This window comes from Podarcis tiliguerta, assembly GCF_965153285.1.
Source record: "Podarcis tiliguerta genome assembly, chromosome: 1".
In the NCBI taxonomy this organism is placed as follows: domain Eukaryota; kingdom Metazoa; phylum Chordata; class Lepidosauria; order Squamata; family Lacertidae; genus Podarcis; species Podarcis tiliguerta.
Window position 1 is genome coordinate 120,191,868 of NC_139534.1, and position 19,747 is coordinate 120,211,614.

General features: G+C 42.7%; 1 protein-coding gene across 9 annotated transcripts in view; it reads right to left on the bottom strand.

The window, feature by feature from the left end:
• Positions 1-19,747, bottom strand: part of CDC42BPB (CDC42 binding protein kinase beta) — a 92,811-nt gene that overhangs the window by 2,940 nt on the left and 70,124 nt on the right. For 4 of the 9 annotated variants that reach the window (XM_083433349.1, XM_083433353.1, XM_083433351.1 and 1 more), the window contains 13 exons: positions 19,097-19,202; positions 18,486-18,622; positions 16,639-16,778; positions 16,095-16,176; positions 13,789-14,005; positions 12,784-12,846; positions 8,917-9,513; positions 5,773-5,870; positions 5,576-5,660; positions 4,796-4,916; positions 4,542-4,659; positions 2,975-3,080; positions 2,820-2,890 (listed from right to left, as the gene is read on the bottom strand). In XM_083433349.1, coding sequence (XP_083289475.1) covers positions 2,820-2,890; positions 2,975-3,080; positions 4,542-4,659; positions 4,796-4,916; positions 5,576-5,660; positions 5,773-5,870; positions 8,917-9,513; positions 12,784-12,846; positions 13,789-14,005; positions 16,095-16,176; positions 16,639-16,778; positions 18,486-18,622; positions 19,097-19,202 — 1,941 coding nt within the window. Of the gene's footprint in view, positions 1-2,819; positions 2,891-2,974; positions 3,081-4,541; positions 4,660-4,795; positions 5,146-5,279; positions 5,661-5,772; positions 5,871-8,916; positions 9,514-12,783; positions 12,847-13,788; positions 14,006-16,094; positions 16,177-16,638; positions 16,779-18,485; positions 18,623-19,096; positions 19,203-19,747 lie in introns of all 9 variants that reach the window. The other 5 variants (XM_083433354.1, XM_083433350.1, XM_083433352.1 and 2 more) reach the window with 2 other exon arrangements.

Here is a 19,747-nt window from a genome sequence, read left to right on the forward strand (position 1 = left end):
CACAAAGCCTCCGGAGCGCAGCGGTAGCTCCCGCTGCACTCTGGAGGCTTCACGTTGCTTTCGCTGAAGCCATGGAGCCTGCATTCGCTCCACAAGACGCACACACATTTCCCCTTACTTTTTAGGAGGGGGAAAGTGTGTCTTATAGAGCGAAAAATACGGCAAATTAAGGAAGCTCATGGAAGGAAAATTTCATGTCTCTTTCTCCCCCAGAACTCCATCCCACGTTGTTCAGGATGGTGCCCTGATGCCTCCAGAGAGGCTTCTCAAGGGTCACAGATTGCTGAAGAGGGGAGGAGAGGATGAGAAGCCTTCCTTCCGTTGTTTGAACTTCTCTCGGGGTCCAAGCCATGCATGTGATAAGCAGCAAATGTAGTTTGGGCCTCAGCTTGTTATGGAACTCGGATTAGTCTCTCTCTCTCTGGGGGGGGGGGGGGCATAGCAGTACCTCTTTCATCCACAGGGAGAAAACATAATGGGCATACATTCACCCCCACAGGTGGGAAAGGAGTGGGGCAGGACTGGACAGTATTAAAGGCAGTGTATCCACTCCCATCTCTCTTCCTGCTCCTGACAGCAGCCTTGGATGGCTGTTTTACATTAAAAGCAACAAAAAGCAACACACCACCACAAACCCCAGATAAGGGAAAGGATCACTCAGTTGTGAGTAGTGAGTAGCTTGGAAAAGCAGGGGCAAAGACCGTTATGTAAAACAGCTGATGAATTTGTCCACCGGTTATATATGTTATGTCCTTGACAGCAAAAAAGAAAAAAGAAACTGAAGGTTTCTGACTGCAAATGGTGTCAGGGAAGGCACAAATGGCAGCCCAAAATGAGGAATTCACTGGACAGTCAGTTGCGCCTATCCAGCCAGCGTTATTTTCTAGAATTGTTGCTGATGGCTCTGTGGTGTAGCCCTTCCCTTTTCACTTCAGCCATTTGCTTGGACATTTTCCCAGCATTCTGGAATGCAGTTAGCTCTTTGCAAAGTACAGCAGAACTGTTGCTGCGCCAGCCCATTTAATTGGGGGAAGAAGAATTTATATTTAGCCAACAGATTAAAAGGCGATATCACTGAGAGATACCATCAGCAAGGTTTTGCTGTGGGTGTAAACAGCAACTTCAGACAATCATTTAGGCAAGATCTGTTAAGGGAGAGCTGTGACAAGGAAAGGAGGCACCGTGTTTCACAGCACACTGTTGATATACAGGCAACAGCTCACATGCTCTGATCTTAACTACTGTAAGCATAAACTGAAAACGCCACCTCAAAACCTGACACTTATGGCAACCTGCTGGGCTACAGCTGCAAGCTTCGCCTCTTACCTGGGTCGCCATGGATGGAGTCTGCAGCCGTGTGGTTTCTGCAGTCCTCATGGGGCAAAATCAACAGAATGCTGACCCAAGGTGCAGATGGCAGAAATTTTAAAAAAACAACCACCACCACACACCAGTGACAGCCCACAGCCCAAAGGGTGCTGGATCTTTCCACAAATGCGGCTCTCTCTAGTGCAGTATTCAGTAGGAAAGTGGCAAGGGTCAAGAGATATTTGGGGAGTTTTTAGTAGATGCTTTGAAGCTCACTTCCACCCTTTCTTATGCACTTTCCCAACACATGCTTCTTTCCCCCACGACACCCACCAGGCACTATTGTTTATTTAAAGGTATTTTTTATTCCACCTCTCTCAAAACTGGAAGCGCCTCCATTAATGGAAGGAACAGGTGGGAAGGAATAGGAGGGTGAGGGAAGCAGATGGCAAACATGACCCTCAGAGCCTGATGCAACTGGACTGCCTCCTCCGCCATGGGCAAACTGGAACAGAAGATGCCAGCTCCTGCTCCAGCCTGTCTGTTTTGCTTTGAGCATGTCATCTGTGGCGTACCCTGCATTTTATAAATACTATAAAGCACTTTCATGACTACAGTTGAAAACTGACATATAAATATACTACCTTAAATTTTGTTTACTATTGGCCGTTACTTTAGTCCCCAATGGCTCCTTCACTAACAAAGAGGCTACAATCACTACATATTCATAAAACAGCCTCGTCACTGCCACTGCTAACAGTGCTAGAGGGTATCAGAGGAGAAGAAGAACAGATTTAAAAGCTGCAGGCTTCTTAAAAAGGTCCAGCCATCCAGCGACTGCTGTATTAGCATTCTATGACACAACTGCAAAAATAATTTTGCAAGAGATGGAAGGAAAGGATTTGTGCGAACGCACAAATTAGGAAACCAGTGCATGGCTATGTTTGCTCCTGATTTCAGTCTCAGAGACATCCTCCACTAGGAGAATTGTTTTCCTTTGATTGTTTTCCTCCAGGAACGTTGCTAAAAGTTTATGCAAGGTGGCAGACCAACTTGCTGGCAAGAGTGCTCGGATAAGGAATCCAGGCTGTGTTCTTCTAAAAAAGTGCTTGCAAAACTTGGGTCTCCAGCTGTTTTTGAACTACAGTTCCCATCCTCTGCTAACTAGGGATGATGGGAGTTGTAGTCCAAAAACAGCTGGAGACCCAAGTTTGGGAAACACTGTTCTAAAGCTTATCACCTATTTTGGATCCTCAGTTATGAACTGTTGCCAAGACACCCACAAAGTGTTTGAGTGTGTGTTTCTTGGGAATCAGAGCTTTCAAGACATTTCTCCCTAGAATTTTGTAGTGAAGGAATCAAGATTCCTGAAGGTCTATGAAACCTGAGATCTGGCACTTGAGATATACACAAACAACCAAACAGCTGCTGTATACGTAGATGGCTCTTTCCAGACTGCAAAGAGAGCTATGCACCAATATGAGGAAACCATATCTACAGATAGATCTCACCTCTTTGTCAAACTCCTGGTCTGGATCAGACATACTCCTCAAGGGCATAGCTGCTCCTAGGTCACTGCCACCTGTAAAGCAAATATGTTTGAGACTCTCCACTCCGATAGGTTTACAAAACTGCAGGTTATAAATAGATCCATTTCTACTGTTACCTGAAGATGGCCACGAAATGTAGCTTTTGTTTCTCTGAGGTGCTTGGCGTGAAATGTTGGTCGTGGGAGGACAAGCCTTTTCATCTTGTGAAGGAGGTAAGACACTCTGCAGCAGAAATGTAGCCACAGACAATTAGACAAGACACTTTCAACGTTATTTTCTTTTTCAGTGAAACATTTAGCGGAGGTTTTTTTAAACACCGAAGGAATACTGCTTTCAGAGCTATTGTATGGTGGTATTTTTTACAAACTAAGCTTCGCTTGCTAAAGAGGGCCATTTAACACAAAGGCACATCATTCAAATAACCGACAAGGGGGCAATTTATCCCTCCCCCCCCCCCCCGCCTCCCAAAAAGCAAGCGAAACAAAACTGAGTCATCAGTCTAAGTTCCTTCCAAGTGCTGGAGGCAGGATAACAGAACTCACCAGTAAACCAGACTGTGTAAAAGAAAAGAATGGAGTTTGACTGCAGATCATGCCTCAAGGTTTATTCCAATTACAAACATATGAAAATTGTTTTTGAGCTATGGTATATTTGACACCTGGAACAGTAAATACTGCTTTCAAAGCATTCTCCAGTGAGCTTTCCCTTTGCCACCTGCTGTTGGAAGGACCATAATCTAGTCTGTGTAGGGGTTTAGCAGGACAACCTGCTAACTCGAGTGTAGGATTCAGAGCAGCAAGCACTAGTTTATACATATATACAGGTTAGTAATTCCCTGCAAACTGCTAGTGCCCCCTCCCAACTTTTCTTTAATGTTGGCAGAGAGGCATAATGCCCACCGTCACCATCCAGTTCCTAAAGAGCTGCTCCTACCCTTGCTACAGAAGCAGAGGAGGGACAGGAAGAGGAGGAAAGCAGTGAGGAAGAATGGTCACTCTGGAGAAAGATTTCAGCAGAGATAGGGCTCATGTGATAGACGTGCTCAAAGCCTGTTGGAGGTGATATCAGAGCAGAATGTCGGGAGAGTGAAGGGGAAGGAAATTCGTTCTGTTATTTTAGACAAGACAAACAAGAAAAAGGAAGGAGGAGAGAATAGTTATTTAGAAAACACTATTGCACTCTTGGCAGTGATGCCTGCTTGCTTTCAGTGCCGTGTCCGTGTGCTGGCATTCTCAAAGAGAGTTTTCACACAGCCTGCTCAGGCATCTGCCTCCCCTCCCCTTCCCCTCCTGGATAAGATTTGTTGCAGGGGTTGGGCTGGCATGCTTGCTCCTCTCACTATGGAAAGACCTGGGGGGGTTCCTAGGAGATACAACCCCTTTTAAAAGGGAGTTTGATTTCCCAGGGTTAGAAGACATCCTACAGCTGAATAACTATCCTGTCATTCGCATCACCCTACAGTGAAGCGAGCCGAAGAAAAGTAGGGAGAGAGCAGGCATGGTCAAGGCCTCCTCCTGATCCCTTCCAAGACGTATAGTAGCCCTGATTAAACATTGCAGCTGCCCCTTAGAAAATGAACAGCCGCTCTGCTCAAGCTATAAAGTTCTTCTGTTCCCAAGATTTGCGGGCTGTGGCTGAGAATAGGCCTGCCTATCTGCTTTCCCTAGGAACAAGAGGTTTTACCAGCGGGAGATCCATGAGCACTTGCATCCCATCTCCTGGTCCCATATGAGCCACGTGGTTGAAATTGGTCGGATTGGAAATCATTTTGGATCGGAGTTCAGGGTCTCGGAGCATCTCCCTAAACCAACAAAGACATTAAATGATGGGTTTGCATAAGTGGAGTCTCCTTTACCACCAATTGCGGTGTGTGTGTGTGTGTGTGTGTGAGAGAGAGAGAGAGAGAGAGAGAGAGAAGAGAAATAGTAAAGCCACACCTTCTTTGTTGTATTCTTTCTTCTTCGGGGACTTTAAAGACAAATCTTCTCTTGCTTCTGGTGCGAAGCATTTGCTTCTTGCTGTTGTCGGATGTCTCCGGCACGCTAAGGGCGGCTCCTGCTGTGACAAGACATAATGCGGTTTATACGGGTTCTTCCCCTCTTCAGTATATCCTCACAACACAACAGCCCTGAGGTAGGTTAGGCAGAAGGTCTGTACAAGCCCTGCTGCAGTGAAGGAGACTCATGAAGGAGACCTTTGTGGAATCCTTAAACTCTTTTTGCAGAGGAACCTAGAAATTTACAAAGCATCACGTGGACTCTTTGCTGAGTGAGGCAGGGTTACAGACCTTCTTTGGAGGTCTTTAAGCAGAGGCTTGACAACCACATGTCAGGAGTGCTCTGATGGTGTTTCCTGCTTGGCAGGGGGTTGGACTCGATGACCCTTGTGGTCTCTTCCAACTCTATGATTCTATGATTCTACAGCCCTCTCTTATCTGATCTACAGAGTTGTGCCCTGCATGCACACATGTGGGGAGTGTGGGCTAACCACATCCACTACCTGCATGCAGCCCCTAGAGGGGAGGCCGAGGCTGAATGTGGCCCTTGGGGCGAAGGAGGCTAGCCACCCATGGCTGCCTCTGTAATTTTTTACACATGGCTGTAATTTTACACAGACTCTACTTGTCTTCCCTGCATCACCAACACATTACAACCACTCTTCTTTATCCCTTTTCCTTTGTATGTCCCCCCCACCCCACCCCGACTGAACGCACTAACCTGAAAACTTGTTCTTGAAATAGATCAGTCGAGGAGGTTCACAGTTAAGGAGATTCAGTGTGCCCATCACATTTAGGGGTCTGATCTGTTATGGAGACAAAGTAAGGGAAGCTTAAACTTCATCCTCAACACACTGCCAAGAAGTTTCCAGTAAACGAATAAGGCACTGTGTTTTACAGTACGGGCAAGCTACTTACCTTTCTTAAGCCGATAGTCTGAACCCATTCCATGGTGCTGACATTAAATACATCAACACCGTATTCACTGTAGACCGTTAAATAGAATGGACTGCAGCCTAGAGAGAAAATACGAAAGCTGGTTATGGCTGCATACTTCTGAGATAAAGCTGAGCACCATCATTATTTCAACTGTTACTGTTTCTCAAGCCATCTCTCAGGTCTAGTTCTCGCTGATATAAGTAAATGAAAAGGCATTGATTCTGGCAGTCAGCATATTAAGAACTCTTCTTCCTGACATTTAGCTTTTCGTGTGGGAAAGATTTATTGTAAAGGGAGCATTCCATCATGAGAACAACCCTCCCCCTCCCATCCTGCATTGGTACAGCCTAGACAGATTCCTATTTAGGTATTTGTCTATTTGAAACCCTTTTTATACCTCCCATCATTCTATATAGATTTTCAGCACAGCGTGCCATCAGTTATATTGCAACACAAATACAATGACAAAATAGATAAAACCATCAATGACAATAATAAAAAATCCACAAAAAATGAGCAGGTGGACATTTTTTTAAAGGGGGCACAAAAAAGATAGCAATGTGGCTATACTATATATACCATAGTTGGGGGACCAGTGCTGCGAAAGGCCTTTCCTCCGTTGCCACAGACCATACAGAAAAAAGGTTGTGAAGTAGGTTGTAGATCAGGCCTCTCTGGAGCAAGCAATTTTGTTGCAAGTATTTCATTACAGATCATCAGCAGTTTAAGTCTGCAGGGTCCTTTCCAATAGCCCCTCTCCACCAGCCTGCAAGGCAGGTCATCCTTCCCATTTAAAGACAGAAAATGGAAGCTGGAAGATTTCTCCTTGGTCCAGCCTAACAAGCCACCCTGCTATCTACCAGCTATGCCTTCAAAGGGTTAATTCTTTGAAGATGGGAGGAGAGTCTTATTTTTCTGAGAGAGACTGGAAGGCTACAGGAAAGCTAAGATTGCTTCAGAAGGTGCTTTTAAAGGCACAGTACTAGATATGTCTAGCAACATATCTAGAATGAGAAAAATATGTACAAAAAATCAGATAGAGGTATATCTATGCTACACGCCTTCATTTCTGCCTTTTTGGGAAAATACAGCCCTTTGCCTGAGTAGGTGTTTTGATTTATGGTTTCCAAACACCAGCTGGCTACGACACACTTTCTGGGAGATGCATTTGACTTGCTTTCTGCTGTATAAAAGACACCTGCAAAGAAGAACAAGACTGACAAGTCCTTTTACACGGTAGCAAGGCAGAAAGACCTATTCCACTGGCAAGATTATCTGCGTAAATACAGAGGAAGAAGGAAAGACGTGGGCAGGGCTGTCACTTCCAAGAGGCAAGCTAAGGGAAGGAGGAATGGCTTCCCCTGGGCTCTCCGCCTCAGCCCCTCTGCCATGCCTTGCTCCGAGGAAGGGTCAAGGGGGACCTTCCTCAGAGGAAGGCATTCTGGGTATGTTAGAAAGTTTAAACAGAATTTCCAACTGCTCTGGAAGAAAGAAAAGGGGGGGGGGGAGCGAGGAGGAGGAGTGTGGCATAATCTCTTCTGCTGCACCTGGTAGTGAGGGGAATAGAAAGGTCATTGCACTCAGTCTCTGAATGAGGATGAGGTGAACTCCAGAAGCTATGGGGTTTTCCCAAAGGGAAGTGTGGTGTGCTATGGTCATAGGAAGTTGCCTGTACAAGAAAACCCCTTTCAGAAGTGATTCAGAGGAAACACAGCAGACCATTTCTCTCAACGCGTGGTAGGGTCCCTCGTGAAAAAGAGCCCTCCCCCATAGTTCCAATGTGCAATGGTCTTTACCAATGGTCTTTCAAAATGGAGCGCCTGATAGCAACAGCTCTCCTATCCCCCCCCCCCCGCCCCCAGCCTCTAGCTGGAAACATCACAGCTAGCAACTACTGCAGGGATGGCACTTTTGTTAAGGACAAGCTCCTGTGCCTTAAATCGTTAAATGAATGAGATGTGCACCAGCTGAAGTATTTCCCATTACTGTGAAAGGTATAGCTGCTGCAGCTATGTTTGCCATACAGCTGCTGAAAGCACAGAAGACTCAGGTGGTGCTGTTTTTTTAAGGGAGAAAAAGGAAAAGACGTGGCAAGTCTAAGCCACTCTTTAGTTTTGTTGACTGCCTTACTCACATTTCTTAAACGTTTCAATGTTTCAAGTGTTTAATTCCCCCCCCCCCCCGGAATAACTTCCATGATGTTATGTGAGCCCGCTTTGTTGGAAGTGGTTGCTACAGATCGCAGTTGGGAGGGCAAGCAAACTGCAAGAGAACAAGCCCAGACAGGACTAAGCATGCCATAAAAAAGGCCCACGGACAAGGCTAACAAAGGTTTGCAAAAATGTGGGAGGGCAGGGAGTACCCCCTCTGTGCACTAACACTATCAACACAACAGGGTACACATTCACACAGTACAGTGGTACCTCTGGATGCGAACAGGATCCGTTCCGGAGCCCTGTTTGCATCCTAAAGCGAACGTAATGCGCTGTGAGTCACGTTTCACCGCTTCCGCGCATGCCATCATTTTGAGCGTCTGCGCATGCGCAAGCGGCGAAGTGCAACCCAAAAATGCTTAACCTGAAGTGTATTCATCCCAAGGTATGACTGTACAGTGATTAGGAGAAGATGGGTTAAAATCTGCCTTTTAGAACAAGACATTTGAAAAGGTCCGTCAGATGTTTTAGGGAGTACACATTTACACACTATGCTTGAAGTTGACTGAACTAAACTACTGGTTATCAACATGAGAAGTACATGTTTTAGGGGGTGGCTCATATCTTACAATTAAGCCTTTACTACAAAATCAGTGTTCTCCAAGAGCACCTGGATTTGGTCTGTGAACACCTGCTCAAGAACCTTGCCCAAGAAGAGGAGATTGGTAACTGGCCGGTAATGAAGGTTTCCTCTCACCCAGCCACCTAGCAGCTGGTATGTAGAGCAATACAGCCTTCACTTAGCTGTCATAATTAGTAGGCACTGAAAGCCCTATTCAACATGTATAGGTCCATCAAAAACAATGGTAGTATAGCGCGATTTAAAACTATGATGGTTAAAACAGTTATTTGCCGATTATTTTTCAGACAAGTGAAGCAGCAACAGAAAAAAAACAAAACATATACATACTACAGGCAGCAGGAGTTGCAGGCCACATTAGCTCTTGCATGCGTGACCTTCGACCTTGCGCATCAACGTACACTCCCAAAAGGCTGAAGCAAAGCAGGTATTCCTCATTGCTGAGCTCCACAGCACAAAGGGCATCAAGAGGCTGCTGTGAGAGGAATGCAAGCGATGGGTCACTGGAATTTACCAGGTTTATAGATTGTCCATCACCCTGGATGTTCAACAAAGAGAAACCAGATGGGTAGCCAACACAAAGCCTGTCTTTGAACACTGTCATCCACTGTATGCTGCCAGGTGCCTGGATTTCACTGAACTTTTTATGGAAAGGTTTAGTCCTATGAATTTCATAGCACAGAACCTGCCGTTTGACTGCCACAAACAAACTTGTTGAAGAGCTCTTCTTCAGTGTCCCAGTTGTAATGAACTGGCAGCCTTTAGTTTCAGGAAGCTTAACATCAAGACTGCCTTCAGATCCATCCAGAGAGGACCAGGGATACAAGTGAACGTGATGATTCCGGCCACAGATAAGGATAATGATTTTCTCTTTGGGAGCCAGCTCTATCTGGTAGACCTTCTTGCAGTCAGCAGCTCGGACGATCACTGTGAAAACAACAGGTCAATGTGAGTAAGTGATAGGAGTGCAGACAGGCTGAGCCATTTTAAGTGTCAGCAATGTAATTACTTAGGATATATGCATATTTCCATAGTGATAGCAGCCTTCCTCAATCTGATGCCCTCTGGATGTTGTGGTCTACAACACTCACCAGTTCCATGTAGCATGGCCAATGGATAGTGATGATGGGTGTTCTAGTCCTCAACTTTTGGAGGGCCACGGGCTATGGGAGGCTGATGGTAGGAAGACATAGTTTTGACCCAGTCCCACTCTCAACTTTCCCTTAAAACTGTACACCAATATTGCAATATTACAGAGAAATAATATTTTGACCTCTTAAAAAAAATGCAATTTCCATGGACCACTGGTATGTTTTAAACATACAAAGCAGGAGGTACATACTCTCATCTTTTAACAATAAGGTATAATCAAACTGTGTTAAATGGTCCTATATTTCCCATTCAATCCAGTATTTTTGTAGGTAACATAGTACTATGCTGTCCACCATAAATTAGTTAGTAGCCTTCCAATCAATCATCCCTGATGTAGAGTGAACATATTTTTAAGGTACCCAGCACCGACGGACAAAACCTTCCTATTTTCTTATATCCAGGGAAACGCCAAGTGCACTTTACATTATATTTTAAAGGTCAACACACATAAGTTATTATTCTATTAATAACTCATTTTTTATAAAGAAAAGGTTTTTCATTATTAATGAACAAATGGAACGGGGAAGAAAGATATTGGGAAATGCTAAGATAGGTGAGGATGATGCAGCATTAAAGAAGAAAAAAACAATTCTTTGACCTAGTTGGAGGGGTCTGACAGCAGGCATACACATTGAGTGCAGAAAAAGTGAAGACTGAAATACAGGATGGAGTTCAACATTGCACTGAGCTTTACTTCAAATAAAATATTCTGCGATTACAATATATGAAATACTAAAACTGGCCAGATGCAATGTGAATGTCAGTGAATCCCATGAAAGCTAAATGCAGCAATTTAGCTCTGAACTATTTGTACCATTCTGAACATATATTCTAGTAATGCAAACATTGGGAAGAACATTCCCCAAATGGGGAGCCACTGAAGAAAAGGCCTGTTCTTGCGTTGCCACCCTCCAGACCCCTTGCGGAGGAGGCACACAAATAATCTGGGTCAGTTCATAGGGGGAGAGGTGCTCCTTGAGGTATTGAGGTCCTGAGCCATTTACAGCTTGATAGGTCAAAACCAGCATTTTGAATTGGGTCCAAAAACTAATCAGCAGTCAGTACAGTTGGGTCAGGAACTGCAATCATCTGATCAATAACTCTGCCCAAGAAGGGGAGATTGGCAACTGGGTGGTAGTTACTTAAATTTTCCAGATCCATGAGGGGTTTCTTGAAGAGCAGTTTTATCACTGCTGCCTTTAAGCAGGAGGGACCACCCACCGCAGGGAGGCATTAATCACCTCCCCGGCCCAGCCAACTGTCCCCTCCCTGTTAGTTTTTATCAGTCAAGAAGGGCTGATAAAATCTTCCTTTGTTAACAACTAACAAAATTATAGCCACTTCTTCACAGTGACTGAGCTAAAAGGTAACTTTCTGGTTTTTCTTACTCTCTCTGTCTAGCGTTATAAATACTGCCATAAATTTCATTCTACTGGTTCTGTTTTTTGTACAACTCACTTCCTTGATAACAGAAGCAAACCTATACAATTCCATTGCAGCAGTAGCATGACACTGCTATTGTTCAGTTTAATCACATGCAGAGAAGCCAGAACGGTTCTCTTGAGTGAGGCTCAGGAAAGTATTCTACTTTTCTTTGGTAGAGAGAAAAATGTGATAGAGTTTATACTTTGCTATTCATTAGTTTGCCAGAAAGCATGGCGCATCATACAATTATTTTCCTCAGGGGCATGCAAGGTGCATACATAAACACACTCTCACTAATTAATTCTAGTATTTAATGAGACTGTTAGAATAAGGAGAGTCACATTGACATGCAGAATATGGCCACAAGACGTACCCATAAAATAAAAATAAAATAAAATAAAATAGCCTCTAACCAGGGAAGAATAGATACTGATGTCTACAGACTAGTTATTCATTTGAGATAGTTAGTTTTCTGAAAGCTCGTTGACAAGCCATAAAGATTTTTCACTTCTACTGTAATAAATGAGAGCATGAGAGGAGAAATATTTGTCTGAAAATCACCACTGCCTTCAGACAGCCAAGTGAGAAAAAAGAATCATTATTCCTGTAACCCAGAGAAAATTGTACCTGTTTCCAATTACTCAAGTCTATCAAGAGTGTACATGGAGCAAACAGCCCGCAAATTTCACTGACATTTAACATGCTTTCAAAAGTCATGTTTACTCCATGGCACTAGCAATCAATGCTGGGTGAACTCAGCAGAGATGGCCTGGACAACTTGTGACTCACAAAAACAACATCATACGGCTGACATCTATGGTTTCACAAAGGGCTCAATAAATCTTCTGGTTTTGCTGCCTGCCTGAGATTACAAAAATGGTGTGTGAGAGCAATACCTGGCAGGTCACAATATATAGATGGTAGGTGTTGATGGGCATGGTGCAAGCCTCCATTAAAGTCTTTATCACCACCACTTTATTCCCCTTTCACCGGTGATATGTGTGTGTGCTCTATTTGCTATAATATGTAGCAATAAAGCAGGTCTGCAAACTTTTAGAACTTTTGCTTCGTGTGCAACAAAGCCCTGCATGGCAAACATGCCCAGCGTTAGCACAGGAGTCGATCACAGTTACATTCTTAAACTGTATTACGCTTCTGCATGTTTTGGTTTCAATGCTAGCATGAGCATGGAAGGGTGCAGAAAGAGGCAAAATAGTAGATACCTTTTCTGGCCCCTCTTTCATAGCTGAAAGCTCATCTGTGCAAACTGTATGGGGAATCCTTGGATGATCATTCTTCTAGGGTGTCAGCTGCCAGGGGCATGTGAATGCTTAGTACTAAATGCCTTTGCATTTAGGGAGTTTGGAAATGCACTGAAAGGGACTTCTAAGGTGTCTATGGGGAACTGCAAACAGTCCTTACCTGCCTTCAGTGGTAAGATGACCAATGAGATTCTCTTCTGCCAAAAAGGCAACTGAGAGTGACCAGCTTTTGTCTGATAAACAAGTTTTCTGTACAGGATGGACTGCTGTGTAACCAACTTTAAATCGGAACTTTTAAGTGATGGGGTTCAATAATAATAATAATAATAAAGCTGATTGTAGAAAGAACTTCACTTACCATCACGGGTCACGTCTACAACATAGAGGCCTTCTTCAGCACCAATTGCTATTCTATCTCGATCTAATGGTAGTGGGGAGAGGGGGGGGAGGAAACCACTATTAATATAAACAGGTTTGAAAATTGAGAACTTCTGCTGTTATAATGGAAGGGACCCATTTGATAGTGATAGTGAGCTGGAAGGCGTTCACAACTGTACCGGCTCCCCAATTTATTTCTGGGCACCAATGAAAAGAAATTATTCTAACCTTTAAAATCTCCAGTGGCCAGTTTATCTAATGGAACTAACATTTCTGTACCAGACTCCATGGACACAGAAGTCACTAGAGGATGTTCTACTCTAAATTCCTTCTCTAATTTAGATTGGTGGGGAGAAGGCTTTTTTCTGTAGCAGTGCCCTCCCCCTTTACCAGGCTGGTCTCATCTTCACTTTCTGAAGCAAGGAAGAAATTTCTATCCCACCCTTCTATTCAGAGGGTGAAGAGGATTATTGTTTTAACCAGCCTGGCAATTTACATTGCTACAGCTAAACGCTCTATGGTTTTAAGCTGCTCTTAATATTGCATCTTATTTATTGCTCCAAAACTGTTTTTTTATGTGGTGCCATTGTGATAATTTTGGTAGCTGCCCTGAGGCCCATTGTCCAAGAGGCAGGCTATAAATATGAAAATAAATAATACCCCCAAATGAGAAGGCCTGTGGGGAAAATATGCACAATTGCATTTTAAGGCATCATTAGTGTATGAGCTAGCTGTTTTTCCTTAAGCCAAAAAGCAATGGGCATAAGAATAAGACGATTCATTCAAGCACTGCAGATGCCTACTGCAAACAGAGTTAATCATAATTAGCTTTTAAAAATCAATTAGTAAATTTCACACTACTAAGCTTCTCTGGGCACATATGCAGATGAGGAAAAATGCACGAGGATGGCAGCACAGGCAACACATTAGCTCCATCTGCAGCTGTAACAGCAAACATTCAAATGTCTCATTATATTCAACATACCTATAATAGTAGCAGCTAAACTGGCTTTAATGAGAGGAAGTGTGCTATCATAGGCTTCCTGTGGAATATGTACAACTTGGTTTTTGAGTTTATTTTTGTGCAGAATAGATTGCAGCCCCTCTAGGATTCCAACCCACTTTCGCTTCTCGTTCTCATTTTCTGTTAGGATCAGCAGAGAGCAGGTCTTTGAAGGCGAGCCTAAGAGAGAGGCTGTCACCTTGACAGCAAGAGGAAGCAAGATGAAAATATTCAAGTGAAATTTGCTGCCTCTCTATTGCCGGAGAAATACATTGGCTAAAGTAAGTGGCAAATACATCATTCGCAACGGCTTCGTAAAAGTGACAACTTCAATATACACAAGCCCTTCCAGTTCCTCTTAAAGTCTTATGTGTAAAATCCTGTTTCGTGAAACCCTCCGTCTTCCTAACATTTCCCTTAGTACAATGATTTGGCAATCTTTGCAGAATCCATTTTAATGCTGAGCTAAATTCTCGCATTTACGGTATTTCGTGAAGTGGATGTTGTTTGTCCACACTGTATTGCTTTCAGCATGATGCACGTTTAGGGGGATGATGTGCATTATCTTGTCCCACAACCTTGCATTTCTATCTAAAATGTGATCATTAGAAATATTCTCAAGAATTTACATTCAACGGGGCCAGTGTCATTTCTTGGCAATGCAATCCAAATCCTGGCTGGGGAGAGGCAGTGGCAAAGTTGCATCTGCTGCTGAAAAGATGGTGGCGGGAGCAGGCAAATCACTTCAGAGGTGGGGCTTGGCCAGCCCCACTGCTGTCACATGATAACACCAGCTTGCTCATATGATTGGGGAAACAGCTGGGAGAAAAATGTTAATCTTTGTCTAGAGCCTCGTTCCTTATTTCCACTGCTTGGCTGGTATGTTGTGCTCCACAGAACATTAGGAAGTGGGCCAAAAGCAGCTGGGGGAACAGACTGCACACTTCTGAATGAGAAACAGTTAAAAAAGGCATGTTTCTTGACACTATGCATACTGACCGGAGAATATGAATAGTGCCTGGACAATGCACAAAATGCTATTGAGACAGGCACATTTCCAAGGGGCCTCTTGGAGATTATGGATACTGATGAAGAAATGTCCACAATTCCTTCTTCGTGGATGTATTATGAGGCCTGGTGGCACGATGGCCACTTGCATTAATCGTTCAACTTACATTACCCCTAACATGCTTACTATAAAAAGGTATGAAAGTCCCAACTGTGTTATGACCCAAAGCAAACAAGTGAAAGGTTGGTAACATCTGTAGTACCTATGATAGATTACTAGTTGTTGCTAGGGAGGTATATGTAGGTATAGGTCCATTCAATCAATGTATAGGAATTGTTAATGACAAGAGATGCAGTCCCATACGGCAGGGACGGGGAACTGTTGGCCCTCCAGATGTTGTGAATAGTTTTGATTAGTGTATTTAACTTACTTTTTTTACATTTTAATACGCTTTTTTAAATTCTTTGTTTATTTGCTCTTTAAAAAGGTGGCCCTTATATGCCAGTTGTCAAAAATTACAATTGCAAGGAAGAGACAGCTAGTTTAGACGCCTACCTGCTACTAGGCAATGCACCCTGCTAATTTATTAGACAAGGACAACAGCCTAGTTTAATGCACGTGTATGGTAGAGTTGTGCAAACCAGGGGTGGGAAATCTTTTTCTGCATTCCATCAGGGGCAATCTGCTGGGGACCACATACTGGTGTTGTTATGGCCAGAGCCCAATATGAGCAGGGACACCCTTTTCTCTCCCCTCTTCCAGAAGGTTGCGGGGAAGGAACATGTATCTTTTGCTAGAAGTCTGAAATGCTTGTTTTCAAAGGGATTCTCTTTCCTCCCATGGCTTCATTAATTTCAGCATTCCCACCCCTCCCCTTTTTCCTCCTCCCACTCTCTTCATCTCCCTTGGTGCTCCTTCATTCATATGAAATTAGGGCAGGGCGCTGCAGGTTGCCCACCTCTAGCATAAACCACCTTAATATATTTCAGCAGCGTCCCTTTTTTTTTTTTTGCCAGATACGAGCACTTAATTTTAGTATCTGAAAGCACAAATTATTCATATAAAAATTGAATTGTAAACACACAGCCTGTCCTTCACAGATCAGTTACAGCGAGTTTATTAATCTTCAAGAAGTGTCCCTCTACCTACATGTTAAATGGATGTTTTAAAACTGAGATTTATACTAGAGACAGACAATACAACTGTTTATCAGTCATTCACTGAAGCAAGGTATGAGAATAAGAAGTGGCAGTAAAATAAAAACCATATTTGAACATACCCTGAATATGCAAGGAATATCTTTGCGGGTTGCATGTATAACATCTGATGCTAGGACAGAGCTCACGCAAAAATCTTCATCTCTGGTAAGAAACCAAATAATTCAAGTCATTGGTGTTGGATTTTACACTTATTTAAAAGTACAGCTAAAGCAAAAGCTGTCGGCCTCCTTTCCCTAGGATGTTAACGCATGAACTGGTGTTAATACTTGGTTGTGCAGTTCAGGCAGACCCTGGGTACAGATAAGCTAGTTACAGCAACAAGGTAAAACATTAGGTTTTAGCAGGGAGAGGAGGTGAGGGAACAGACGAACACAGTAACAACATGTGCAAATGCAAGGCTCACTCTAACGTCGTTTTGTAGACCAACATGGCCATTTTGTCAAATCGTTCCCTGAAATAACAAAGCACAGTACACTATTTTGATGAAAATTAAGGGGTTGTATGCCAATTTCTGATTGCTTAATTGTATCCCCCCAAAAAAAATCCCGTGTAAATTTTCTATGCAAAGGGGTTTATCACCAGAATGACTACACCAATACAAACCTGAGATCCAGGACTTGACTTGCAACCACTCCCGGCTGGGTGGATTTTCCCTCAGGTACATCATAGAGGAATAGTTTACAGTCACAGACAACTGCATAGGCCCGCTGCCATCCTTTCTTAACTCCTGTTGGCTTTGGAACCTGTAAATAAACAAATGCACACATACATCATTCACATCTTAGCAGATAAAGCAGAAGCGGGACCCTTGAGGACATTTCCATGCAACATTTGACTCTGATTTTTAGTGCTACAATTTTTTTATTATAGTGCTACAATTTCTTGTACAGAATATGAGTTCCATGAGCTTAGATGCATGTACAAATGTACTGAGCATTATGCTGTAAACATGATGTGCTTATTGAAGGACCTACGACCTCCATGATGAACTCTGGAGTGCTATGGATCATGGAGCTATAAGAAACCAAAGGGCATGCATAGTCATATGTGAATTCAAGCATGGAAATGCTAGTGTGTCTGGAAATATAGATAGATAAAGAAACAGATTTTTTAAACATTCCTCTTTTACAAAACATTCCCCTTTTACAAAATTAACTTCAGGATGTGTGCCCTTCAGCCTTGCAACTGGAAAATATCAAAGAGCATAAGATGATGAGAACATTTATCTCTCCCATTTAAAGTTTGGCTAGAAACAAACCTCTCTCACCCAGAATTCTTTCTCAACTTTCAGACTATGGCAATCCAGCTGCCAGTTTCCAGAACTTTTTATCAAATCACCTGCTGTGCTCACTAGTATAAAGATTAGCACTAAGGGGATTACTATAAATTGTAAACAAAGCCTTGGGGCTTTATCATAATTTGGGAAGATGGATGGATAGAGAGAGAATGGGTTTTCGGCACAATTCTAGGGAAGATCCTCTTATACAGTTTGCCCCTTCTAGCATGTAAGATACTAGTGCAGAAGATACTAAGCCATACGCCAAAGGAAAAATATTTTTGTAATATACTAAGATAATCAAATGCCTTCCAGCTACTGCTGCTATAAAGAAGCAGTACGCTAAAATGACACAAGGCAAGATTTTGTGTTTTCTTCCCTTTAGCTTCTGCATAAAGTTTGTATTTTCAGTTGGACTTTTCAGCTTGGAATTCTAATGCCCCATCTTATGTGATATCAAACACACAGAGATTCTTTTCTCATATATACTTGCGCGACTCTGAAAAGCAACAGTTATTTTTTACACTAGTCTGCTGCTTAGTTAAGTGACAAAGCTATTGACATGTGCAACTTTCCATCTAGCTTTGATTCAGGGTGGGCCTCACAAGTTCATGGAGCACACCACGATTACAGTACATTTTAGGAGATGCAATAGGAACCAAAAGCATACCAAAACCAACAGGAACCAAGAAACACAGATGATTTTGGTACACAGTGTTCTTTCGGTACCCTTGCTTCCTGTTTAACTAAACCAAATCCTTTTTTCTAATCTCTGCATTTTGCTGAAGTGGGGGTATGAAACCTGAAAGAAAGGTGATGTCTTTTTAAAGCAGTAAAGAATAAAATGTATTATTATATATCTATGACGTGAAGTGCAGATTAAACAAACAAAGCCCTCCTTTCAGGTTTTATACCCCACCTGAGCAAAATGCAGTGAAGAAATAATTACACAATATACTGTACTTTTTATTGTACACTTCCATGCTTGAAGATTATTATTTAATACGGCACTGAATGAATTAATTGAGTTTGTACCTAATAACCTATGCCAGTCAAACTACTGGATTTTGGGGTAAAAACACAGTAGTGTTTTTAAAGATAGGTGGGATTCAATTAACACTACTGTTAGAATCATAATTCTCTCCCTGCCTCTGCTCCTGTATATTTTTCCTACCTTGACGTAGCCTTTGTAGGCTGTTCCTATGCCTCTTTGAACATCTACCCCAAGGGGTCTCTTGGCTTGCTCTGGAGGTATAGGGCAGACTTGTGGTGCGCTGTCCTTGCAGGAAACATGGCATGCAAATGAACACACTAAGAAAGAAAAGGTGAACTTGTCAAAGTTCTTTGCTGTTACACAATAAAACCTAAAGTTCAGTTAAAAATAAGGAGCACAGCATCATACAAGTACAGTGTATTGCTAGCATGAGGCTTTCTGATTAAAACAGTTGACACATGTGACTGATAACGCAGCTTCAACTCTATGGGTCAAAATGGAATTGGAACCCCTGCAATCCTCTCTTAATGCCTCGCCCTTCCTGAAAATTTCATGGGCTCACATTAGTAACGTAAATAACCTGTTTCTGCAGCTGACCCTTCAAATATGGCGTAAATGACAATCACATTCAGCTCCTTTGCAGTCACTTTTAACTTCTATTTTAGATCACCCAGCCTTTTGCTTTAAAGAGGCATATAACCATTTCCTTCAGGTAACTGTCTTGCTGCAATAAAGATGTAAAATTTATGCTGTTAAGTCTCTGAGTACTTAGAAGACTTAAGCCAACTTACCATCACAAGCGTAGCCCTGTCTAATCAATCCCACCATGAGGGAGGTGCAGTGGCTGCACTGAGTGGGGCTTGAAAAGGATTTGATACTGAGTTGATGAGCTTTAGGCTGGAATATAAATTCAGGGTAAATAACATTTTCAAAAGGTTAATAAAATGACAAGTAATTGCAAAATTGTATCAGTGGCAGAAGTTCCCACTTCAGCAGACCTTGATTTGAAGAGGTGGCCCTGGTTATGCCTTCATTTACTTGCAATGGAATTTTAACAGGAACCATTACTCCTGAACTGTGTACTGAATAATAATAATAATAATAATAATAATAATAATAATAATAATAATTAATTGGGCATCTTTTTGAAATAATACTCAATGCAACTTACAAAACGTTTAAAATATGTAGAGATCTAGCAGTTCAAATTCTCTCTTGTTAACCATAACACTTGTAGGAAGTAATGCTAAAAAATATGCTCTGTATACAAATCACACCATTTTCATTCCTATACTTAGCTGCATGGTGGAAGCAGGGGACGACACAGTTCTGAGACTGGGACTCCCTTGCTCTGCCACTGGGAGATGATCTCACCACCTATATGAGGGCAGAGACATTTGCCCTTATATAAGTGGCTTGGCTTAGTGCTACATCTGAACCTA